General features: G+C 37.6%; 1 protein-coding gene across 1 annotated transcript; it reads right to left on the reverse strand.

The window, feature by feature from the left end:
- Nucleotides 1-1,163: 1,163 nt before the first annotated feature.
- Nucleotides 1,164-3,731, reverse strand: LOC119730231. Its single transcript, XM_038203039.1, has 4 exons — nt 3,562-3,731; nt 2,688-2,872; nt 2,066-2,530; nt 1,164-1,202 (listed from the first exon to the last, which is right to left on the reverse strand). The coding sequence occupies exons 1-4, from the start codon at nt 3,599-3,601 to the stop codon at nt 1,164-1,166; spliced, it is 729 nt and encodes a 242-aa protein (XP_038058967.1). The 5' UTR covers nt 3,602-3,731.
- Between the last annotated feature and the right edge of the window lie 7,995 nt (nt 3,732-11,726).

Below are 11,726 nucleotides of genomic sequence, written 5' to 3' on the forward strand. Positions count from 1 at the left end.
AAATTTGGGGGGTAGGTGGGTCATAGGTAGCCTTGAAGTTGTACAAAATATTTGGCCAATCTGACCTCCGTAGCAGGAAAAAGAGCCAAAAATGTGGGGTTTTTTAGTAGAAAAATGGTGGTTTTTATGATTTTGGGGTACAAAAGTTTAAACGCTTGCTGCTGAACAGGGGAAAGCAGCAGAGCAATGAAATTTGCAGGGTCTTGAGGTTGTATCCTGACCTAAACCAGGAATTCAAAATTTAGAAAAAAATTGCTCTTAGGAGGCAACTGCACTAAGGGTACCCCCAAAGTTGAGTCATAGAAATAGCGATATTTAAGTCGCCGTAGCGGCATTATTGCAGGTCTTTGAACAATGACACTCAGGTGGAAGAGAGGTCTTATCATGGTCTTTAAGTATCAATAATAAAAACCATTGTCAGCAGTTTTTAGTATGAAATGGCAGGAGCCTGTTTTACCCTATTTTTCGCTAGTAAAGGGACAGGGGAGGGGCATACAGTGCCCCCACTTTTCTGTATTTTCATAAGTCGACAACTAATTTTCATGAAATTTGCCACCTAATTTTAATTTTCCAAGTTGTAAATAATGACGTCAAAAATGCTATAACAAATCTTCAATAGAGGGTGTTTTAATTTTTTTTTGGCACCTTTTTGGTCAAAAAATTTATTTTTCACATAATTTCTGTCTTTTTTGCTTGAATGTTATGAAAATTGGCAAACGTGTATATTTTTCATGATCAATATAATTAAAACCTATTTTAATACTGGAGACGCCATTAGGGGTGCTATAATCCCTTAATTTATCCCATTTTTAGGGTAGGGGGTTCACTTTAAATCAATATGGCCGCCACCTTTCAGAGTCCAGGATGGAATGTATACCCTGTCCGATTTGTGGCAGAGGGAGTCCCCACAAATGTTCCTATACAGGCTCAACAGACACTTGTATTTTTGTTAACAGAAGTATCCCCAATAATCCTCTAAAGAATTCCCGAGATTACCAGAACACAATGAAGACACAATGGGGGTGGGGGTACACCCTGCCATATATCTTGCACCAAATGTTGGAATGATGAGGCTTGGATGACAATCCTGTTATTTGTTTGGCATGTTAATGTAACCCGGAAAATTAATAAACTTGGAAAATGATGAATTTAATGAGAAAACGCTAAATGTTGGGGTACTCACTGTCAAAAATGAGGTAGACCTAGATGGGGTAGGAACAAGTAGAAAGAAATTTGAATAAATAGAAACAATGACAAACACATTTTTGGAAAGACAAAAAAAAAAAAATGATTTATTTTACCAACCAAAATTTGAAGAACCATTAAAAAAAACCAATAATCAAAAAGGATCAAAATTAACTTTTTACCAAATCTTAAACCTGTTAGCCCCACAACCAAATAAGAAAAATGGTAGTACTACAGTCGACTTTTATTATAAAGAGCACTTTTATAAAGATGTCCTACTTCTGCTTATAAAGAGCAAATTCTGAGGCCTCAAATCTATAGTTCTCTTTGTGTTTCTTTGTTTCGCTGTCCTTTTATAGCAACATTTCTGTTTCAAGAGGTAGTTTGGGCAGTCTCACCGACCTTGCTATTACGAGAGTCAACTGTACAAAACTAAATTGAACTTTAAACTTAAATAAAAATTGAAAGAAGAAAACTGAACCAACACAGTATCAAAATAGGATGACACATGGAACAACCTAACGATCAAACTCGAAAAAAACAATTGAATATAAATCAAGAAAATCTTTTTCCTTCTTAAATTAACTCAAACTGAAACTACTAGACCCACATTTGGATGTTTTTTTCCAAAGATAGGAAAAAAGCTAACTGTATAATCCATACAAAGTCTAACTTTAAAAAACAAGAACAGTCACTGTCTTCCAATAACAAACCATGATAACCCTTTGTTTAAACACAAAATACGTAAAGGCAGAGAACATGGAACCACTACTGCAAAAATGTTGGTAAAAAAGGAAGTAATACAAAAACAAAATGAAAAAAAAATAGTTGATAAAATTAAAACCATCCCATTGTTTAAAAAAAATGTATTTAATTTGACCCTCCAGTTACAGGCTGAAACCATCAAATCTAAGATGGCTGCCGGATGTAGCGGCCATTTTGAATTTCTAAAAGGCATTAAACACCAGTTGTCTGCAGTTTGATAGCACGCGACTAGAGAACGGGTACTACTATCAAAATGTTGACCACTTTGTGATGATTCAGCAGTTGTTTCACCGATGGTAATCTTCATGAGCCCATCTTCTTGACCTGGTGCTAAACAATGAAGAACTAAACCAAAGGCTTCCTTTGCCTTCCTTCTATAATAACGGATGGTGCTATCAGATGCTTCTTCTAATGACAGACGAAGCTGCCCATCAACAGCAGACATTCCACCCTGAGTAAGGAAAGTGTTCAGGGATTGCAGCTCCACATTCTTTGGTCGGGGGGTTGGAGCCCAAGAAGAGTCAAGTGCACCTACATCCTGTGTAATATCTCCATCAGTTGATGAGGACTCAGATGTATGCTAGAAAAAATCATGAGAAAATAAAAACAGTGAGATGAGTGCTACATATAGCAAGGTTGAAATACAAATTTATGTACTCAAAGAAGAGTGCTTACAATTCATCTGTGATAAATGAGATGCAATATGTCAAAGTCCCTTCTTAGTTAACTCTCATTACCTCATGAACTGAAGTGCACGCTGTGTCGGTGGGTTGGAGAGATGGTACACCAGCCAGCGATGTGAAATCACTGATTGTACACTGCTGCTCTTCTTGTTCCTTAGAGCGCACATCACTAGGTAATTGTTCCGCTGTCTGGTGCGTAACTGCTTGTTTGTGCCTAGATAGACAACCTCTACAGATACCTGAAAGTCATATGAACAATGAGAATTAACAAAGTGTTAAGTGTTAAGGCCGCAGCAGGCTTAATATTTTTTAAACGTAAAAGATATAAAGCGGGACGTATGTAGACAACAATATTGAGCAATAGATCCCTTGAACAAAACCCATGTCATAAATTCCCCCCCCCCCCACCAAAAAAAATAAATAAATAAATATAAATAATACATCTTCTTTTATTATTTTAGATTGACTGTATTTAATTGCAATTATTACTTTTTCATTTTCTGATGTGGCTGGCTCTGGAGGATTTGTATAAAAGGGGAAACAAATCTGAAATTGTTCTTGTAAATGGTCTGATGAGTCACATCTCGTGAATAAAAGTCAAAACAACAATGTAAGTGCAAAACAAATATTTGTTTTATTCCCCAAACTGCGCATGTTCAGTGCAGCTCCAACTTTTTTTATATAAATTTTTTTCAAAATATCCACCATGTGTGTCCACTGCCGAAAACCATGTGTGTGGTCCAGAGCTGTGACAACCAGTATTAGTTTTTCACACAATAATAAATTTCACTGGTCCCAAGTCAACTGCATGATAAGGGATTTAATTGATATAACCTACCCAGAAACAAAATCAGTTGATCAGATATGGACCATGACCATGATTGATTCATTTCAGAAATGTGTTATTGTTTGATTTCTGTCTTCTTACCTGTTCCAACTGTGATCAGGATACCCCATCGATCAAACATCTCACGGCTAGTTGCTTTATTCACACCACGGAATGGTTTGCCTTTCCCTTTATGGAGTGGATGACAACATTTCCTTGATGATGTCCAACTCAACCCTAACTTGTATCTATGAGCTGGACATATTGTCTTATCAGTGTATGCATCGACGTCGAAAAACCACATCGCAGGAGGATCAGTTTCCACTCGACATTCACATCATATGCAGCGACTTTCCACTTCTGCAAATGGCTCCGTATGTTTTTTGTGCATCAATTAAGTTGCACTGTATTTAGTTCGCGCGGATAAGAGGGATTTACACCACATTCGATGGCTTTGCTATACTCAAAATTACTAAAATCACATTGCATCTGCACAGACAGCATGTCCATGGCTGCCATTTTGACTGTGATGTAATGCGAGGGCGTCTTCTTTCGATACCGCGCGCTCACTGGGTGGGCGGCAACAGGACGTTCCCCTCCTACCGGATCAGTGCACACCACCAAAGGTAGCCCACTCACCCACCCACCCACCCAATAGGTGAAGTCTGCAAAATGTAGATTTTGTTACGCTACAACAATTCCTGCAAAATGTCAATTAAGGGCAACCAATTGCACTCGGAACTGTCTAGGGGGCTATGTAGGTTTGGTCTTGAAAAATAGGAATTTTTCAACTTTGTTGACCGTGAGCAAACAAAAACAAGAAGAGCTGACAGTTGTTTTATTTTTTATTATTGTAGTCGGATATCTGAACTATATTTTCTCCAAGTTTGTTGACTCTCAGCCCTGCATTAATTAAGTTATGGTTTACCGCATAAATGACTTCATTTCGTAATAGAGCTGATACGTGTTTTTCTTACGCCTATATCTCCGCAGTGAATGGTTGCATATCCAAGATTTATATTTCATCGTTTAGAGGAGATTAAATCCTTTCTTTTGATATGTAGGTCGACAGTAAATGATTTAGTTTAAGGGAATACAAGAGGCTATAACTTTACACCAGAAACAACACAAATTTACTCCCCAGAAGTCACCCTTTTTTGCTCAAAATTGTCGGTGCCCCGTACTCGGCCACCGTGTGATTATTTATCGAGCTACTCCACCGAGTGGTATCGTCTCAGGTGGGGATCAAATGGCCAAGATTTGAACTTAATTCGCCGACCCCCCACCTTGTCAATTTTTCAAGATTTTGCATGGACTTCTCATAAATGCACACTTAAGCAGCAACATTTATTTTTGAAATGGGTAACATTTTAGTGTTAAAATAATGTGTTGGGCCCACTAATTTAAATCGACCAGTACATGTAAACTATGGAGAAACTGCAAGGGCCCTGACTTGAAAACTTAACTCAAAACACAAAAACTAAACTCGACACTTGAAAAGTCAACTCGAAACTTGAAAAATTAACTCGAAAGTTGAAACTCGAAAAAGTCAACTCGAAACTCGAAAAACTTAACTCGAAACTCGAAAACTTAAACTCGAAACTCAAAGAAACGTAACACTCCTGATATCAGCTCTATTTATCCCATTGGGTATTAGCCATTTGTTTATTGCTGTTTTTGCTGACGTGGCCCTGAGAAATGATGTTGCGCAATTTTTGCAAATTTTCATTTGTCCAGTGTGTACCCCTTCATCTACTAAACAGCCCCATCCATACTTGAAACAAGCCAAATGGGCAAAACCTAACACTTTTGTTGTGTTGCAAAATTAAACAAAACTAGAGGTTCGTGTTTGTTGTTACAAACGCAGAGTGGTCGGGCAGGCAATTTGTTAATGAAACACTGCCGAGTAGTTAAGTTATGAATATGTTTATGTAACAACAAAGGATCATGAAATTAAATACTTTCCATTACAATAAATTATTTTGTTGAAAAATGCATCTTTAACGGTGTGCTTAATTTCCGTTAACATTTTATGTACACATACGAGTTAATTCTGGCTTGATGACGTCATTATTAAAAAAACCGGGAAGTGAATACTGATTTAGTTCGGACTGGATAAATGTTGATTGTCAAGTTAAATAATGTGTGCAAATATGAAAAATATAACCGTATGTATTTATAACACCTAACTTCCGGTTTCATGACATCACTAGTATTTGGAAGCAAAAGTTTAACATTAATTGTTATGGTATCGTTATTTGGGCTACGAAGATATACGACATGGATCACATGATTTAAAATATGATCATTTCAAATTCTCATTGACGTAACTTCGGGTCTGATGCCGTCGTGAATTTGACACCTTGCTAAGTTATCTGTGGTTAATCAAAGAATATCAAGGGGCGATTTGGTAAAATTGGAACCGATGCTCTTCAGATTAAAGAAAACAAACACAATTTTATGTGCCGCTAGGGGGCGCCCCTTTCGGATTATGACGTCATCACACTGTTTTTGTGACTTGCATTTCTCACTAAACACTTGCATAATATACATGTCTGTAGTAAAATGCTTCCGCTTTTGCGTTATATTCAATTTTCATTGCACTTCTGGTAACACCAGTAACACCGGAAGTAAAGGTCAAGCGGTTTTGTGTCCGGGAACAAGAAATGTTTCTCATGGCAAAGTCTACGACCTCACGAAAAAAACGAACACGATACTGTATTTAGTTCAAAAGATATAGCACAAACTGTTTTGTCAAAATTTGCCCTTAGATCGCTTGTAATTTGATACCTGATGACGTCATGATGACGTAACAAAATGTTTAACATATCTTCGTAACATGGTACAAGTTCACACAAGTTTTTGTGATTGTACCGTAAACCGTTCGGAAGAAATTTTGCTTTGTTTTTATTTCATGCTAACGTCTTCATTTTGAATTCACCTAAATTTGACCTTCCGGTAGACCCGGAAGTAAAGGTCAAGCCAGTTTACGTACACGACAAAAAATGTTAAGCAATTAATGGTCTATCTCAATGCACAATACAAACATCATTGATTATTTAGTTCAAGAGTTATAGCTCCAATAGTTTGACACCCGATGACGTAATCATGACGTCAGAGTAATATGCACCACTTAGGATGAGGGTCGATATATGCTGAAAGTTACAAGTTCCTATCATAAACCGTTTAGGAGAAAACCCGTGGAAACGTGCTGTACGGGAAAAAAAAGAAGAAAGAAAGAAAGACTAGATTTTGGCGTTTGTTGAGTTACAAACGCAGAGTGGTCGGGTGGACAGCCTTTTCATTATACACTGCCCAGTTAAGTTAGGAGTATATGTTTATGTAGAAAAAAGGATCACGAAATTAAATCCCTTCAAGTACAATCAATGTTTCAAAAAGGTATCTTCAAAGGTGTGATGAATTTCAGTAAACATTCTATGTGCACAAAAAAATTTTCTTGTTTAATAACACCTAACTTCCGGTTTGATGACGTATTAAAAGCACCTAACTTCCGGTTTGATGACGTCACAGCATTAGAGATCCAAAAGTGAACATTTTAAAGTAACTTCCGGCATGATGGCCTCATGAATTTGAAACCATGCCAAGCTATCTGTGGTTAATCAGAGAATATCAAGGGGCGATTTGGTAAAATTTGGACGGATGGTTTTAAAGTTAAAGAAGGGAAACTCTATTTTATGTGCCGCCAGGGGGCCCTTTCGGATGTTGACGTCATCACACTGTTTTTTGCATCTTGCTTTCCTCACTAAACACTTTCATAATATATATGTCTGTAGTATAATCCTTCAGCTTTTGATTTATATTCAGTTTTTATTGCACTTCCGGTAACACCGGAAGTAAAGGTCAAGCGGTTTTGCGTCCAGGAACACGAAATGTTTCTCACGGCATAGTCTACAACTTCACGAAAAAACGAACACGATACTCTATTTGGTTCAAAAGATATAACGCAAACTATTTTGTCAAATTTGCCCTTAAATCGCTTGTAATTTGATACCTTATGACGTCATGATGACGTAACAAAATTTATAACATCTTCGTAACATTGTACAAGTTCACACAAGGTTTTGTGATCATACCGTGAACCGTTCGGAAGAAATGTTGCTTTGTTTTGATGTCAGGCTAACGTCTTCATTTGGAATTCACCTAACTTTGACCTTCCGGTAGACCCGGAAGTAAAGATCAAGCGAGTCCACGTACACGACAAAAACTGTAAGAGTCATTTCGTGTACATGTAAATACTTCATATAAGTGTCCATGCACGCTCAAAATTTGTTTTTTTACTTTGTGGGATGAAAGGACTTTGGGAGCAAGTTACCAAAATAGACTCCAATATTTTGCCCATTGCCATGGTTACAGGCCATTATAACATCTTCGTAACATTGTACAAGTTCACACAAGGTTTTGTGATCATACCGTGAACCGTTCGGAAGAAATGTTGCTTTGTTTTGATGTCAGGCTAACGTCTTCATTTGGAATTCACCTAACTTTGACCTTCCGGTAGACCCGGAAGTAAAGATCAAGCGAGTCCACGTACACGACAAAAACTGTTAAGAGTCATTTCGTGTACATGTAAATACTTCATATAAGTGTCCATGCACGCTCAAAATTGTTTTTATACTTTGTGGGATGAAAGGACTTTGGGGCAAGTTACCAAAATAGACTTCCAATATTTTGCCCATTGCCATGGTTACAGGCCATTATGTGTTTTGGCCATTTTCCGGCAATTTTGAGGCTGCAAAAATTCATTTTTGCGTTATTTTCAAACGTCATCAAGCCAAACCGCAAAGTAATGTCACATAAGTAACTATATCACGACAAAGTATCATCCTTACCCTTACAAGAAAAATATAGAAACACTTCTGAAAAATCTCCTTTATATTATTTTTAGGCCCTATAATACAGCATGTTTTTACAACTAGCAAAATTGCATTTTTTACCCATTTTTATCCCTCCAAAATGGCACTTGCCAGGGCACTCAGAATAATTTCCCTTCGGCTATGGTTAGTTCAGACATTGGTCTTTTCATATCTGGTGAGAAAATTTTGGGTTATTGAATAGCCTTTGTGCAGTAGCGCTCCAAAAATGGTATATTTCACAAAACCTAAAAAAAGTGTATTTTCAGTGTTTTCCTTTGTTTTGGGTAATAAACTTGTATAATTGGTATTGTTCATGGACCTAGCACATTTTCACAAACTGAATCAGACTGTTTATCATTTTTAGACCATCGGAAGAATAGTAGGTAGTGTACTTCCCCCCACACCTGGCTAGGCCCCGCCCACTCCTCTGTGCCACCGAATTTTGAACGTTTATGTTGCATAATGAAACAAATGTAAATAAATAATATGCAAGTGAACACTTTAGAAATAACAGAGTTCCTTTTCACAGCCTCCCCTTCCCCCACCCCCGGGGCATTGCTTGGGGTTGAGGGTGGGGTGTGACCATCCACCAATAACTTAGCATTGTCGGTACAATCATTGTCACATGGGCAAAACTCATGTGATTGCAAGCCGCAATGAATAATAATGGCCATATCCATTGTCCTCTGATTGAAGTTCACCATTATTAAAATGATGTCCAGTCCTCCCCTCCCAAATAGGCCCCGCCCCTTCCTTTGCCACCAAATTCAGATTTTGATTTCTGCATGTATTTGCCTAAATTAAAGTGAACCTTTTACGATCTACACCAACAGCCGTCTCACAGATAGCCCCTTCCCCTGCCACCCCCCAATCACAAAGCTCAAAGATAACCACGCCTTCCCCAACAAGTCAACAAGTTTGTTGAGATTACTTACATGCATATGGCCCTTGGGGAAAGTCTGAATTATGTAAGGTGGCTTTTTTACAACACGGGGCAGCTTGAAATATCCGAAAAGTGAGGAGGAGAAGGGGTGTGTATGTCACGGGGGTGGGTGGGGGGTGGGAAGGGTGATCTGGACACACGCATGTACGCTGTACACATTTGTTTATATTGCAAGCTACTTTGGAATTACAGTAAAAGGTGTGGTGAACAAAATGACGTTTATTTTATTATTTTCAAAACGGAAAAGATCTGTCGATTTAGAGAGCAACTAACTCTTATTTGTTTATATTGAAATACATGTACTTTAAAACAACGATCACTCCAGTGAAAGCTCCGAGAGAACACAGCATCAATTTGATTGCATGAATTTCACTCTGACTTGACTTGGCTATATACATGTAGTTAGGGTCTGAAGTATTTTTTTAGTGGGAGTGTCCTCCAAATTTGTATTTGCCTGATCAACATGAAGTTTTGTGGCACCAAATACACTTCTGTAGTGTGCTTATTATTACCATGGCAACCGTTGTAAAGACATCGGTGCTCATAAACTAAAGTCAAAAATACTTCCATTTTCAAAGCCTATCACGGAAGTATTATCCTATGACTAAAATTCATGGCTATATAATTAACAACAATACATGCACCAATGGCCGCCATTGGTGCGAGAAGCGCATGTTATTTTCACCTCTCAATCTGTACCATTTTTGTTATTTTGATGTATACGTTTCTTATAGTTATTACATGAATCAATTGCAGAGCATTAAATAACATCACCACAACTGTGTACAAATGTATATTTACTTTAGTTTTGCCAATTCGGGTTGAAAACCCACACATTTTTGGAATAAAATCAGTAAGTATATGTCCCTATGGCAGTGACAATGGATGAATACAATTGCTTGACTGGGATGAATGTTTACACAGAAATACAGAAATTATGCCCAAAATGTTATTTAGACAAGAATTTGGAAAAATATAAAAAAAAAAAACACCTTTAGTGGTAACAGCAATAGAACCAAGAATGTCTAAGAGTAATCGTCAACCAATATTTTCCTGCCAAATCGGTTGTAGGAAAATCGGTCAAAGTATATGCAAATCAACATGGGATCACAGTGTGCTGTACCCCTCCCTTTCAGAAAAAAACCCAAATACCGCACCGCCAGAAAGGGATAAAATCTGTAAGCACTTGTGGTTCGGTGGGGAAGTTGGTTTGTTTTTTTAATTAACACATTAACAAAACATCCCCTGCTTGTATGCAAAAAAACCCTGTAATTTATAAGCACCAATACATTTAGATTGCTTGCCATGTTACAATGGATGCACCACAGAAGTGTGGCCATGTTGACTGCTGATGACAGTTTGGAAGAGACTCAAAATGTCATGCTGATTAAGAAATTACGATTTTGGAGGGCATAGCAGCACCCATAACGTTACTATATTCGACTTTATATGTGCTTGATCTGACCATATTTACACATTCAATTCAATCAATCAATATAGAAGCCATTTTGAGTTTTCACTAGAGTGATAGTTGTTTTAAAGTACATGTATTTTAATATAAAAATATGAGTTATTTGCTCTCATAATCGCCATATCACTTCTCTGTATTGAAAATAATAAAATAAATGCAATTGTGTTTAAAAAAAATTCAGCATTATGTACATGTACCATGTACATGTATCCATATCCAGATATTCCAAACCACTCCCAGGTTGACAAAAAAATAGCGAAACCTACATAGTGTATGTAAATATGTTGACTTTCCGCAAGGCAATATGTAACCTTAACAATAATACATATTCTGTACAATTCTTTGGGAGGGGAGGGGTAGTTGCTCATTATTGGTGTAGGAAGAGGGATGGCAGGGGTGGGCTGTGAGACGGGTACGCCTGTTGGTGTAGATTATGAAAGCTTCACTTGCAAATTGACATCAATTTACAATATTAATTTAGGCAAATACATGCAGAAATCAAAATCTGAATTTGGTGGCAAGGGAAGGGGGGGGGGGCTAGTTGGGAGGGAGGGACTGGACATCATTGGAATGATGGTGCACTTCAATCAGAGAACAATTGATATGGCCATTATTCATTGCGGCTTGCAAACACATGAGTTTTGCCCATGTGACAATGATTGTACCGACAATGCCAAGTTATTGGTGGTAGGTCACACCAACCCTCAACCCCAAGCAATGCCCCGGGTTGGGGGAAGGGGAGGATGAGAAAAGGAACTCTATATTATTTCTAAAGTGTTCACTTGCTTATTTACATTTGTTTCGTTATGCAACATACAAGTTCAAAATTCGGGGGGAGTACAAGACCTACTATTCATCCAATGGTCTAAAAATGATAAACAGTCTAATTCTGTTTGTAAAAATGTGCTAGATTTCATAAACAATACCAATTATACAAGTTATTACTCAAAACAAATGAAACACTGAAAATACACTTTTT

Source organism: Patiria miniata, unplaced genomic scaffold (genome assembly GCF_015706575.1).
Source record: "Patiria miniata isolate m_02_andy unplaced genomic scaffold, ASM1570657v1 HiC_scaffold_1, whole genome shotgun sequence".
Taxonomy (NCBI): Eukaryota; Metazoa; Echinodermata; class Asteroidea; order Valvatida; family Asterinidae; genus Patiria; species Patiria miniata.

Excerpts from the sequence above, each read along its gene's own strand:
- LOC119730231 (XM_038203039.1), bottom strand. The coding sequence starts at position 3,601 with ATGTTTGATCGATGGGGTATCCTGATCACAGTTGGAACAG. Across the intron at positions 2,873-3,561 it reads CCTGATCACAGTTGGAACAG|GTATCTGTAGAGGTTGTCTA; the intron begins GTAAGAAGACAG and ends TATGACTTTCAG. Across the intron at positions 1,203-2,065 it reads TTTCAGCCTGTAACTGGAGG|GTCTACCTCATTTTTGACAG; the intron begins GTCAAATTAAAT and ends TACCCCATCTAG.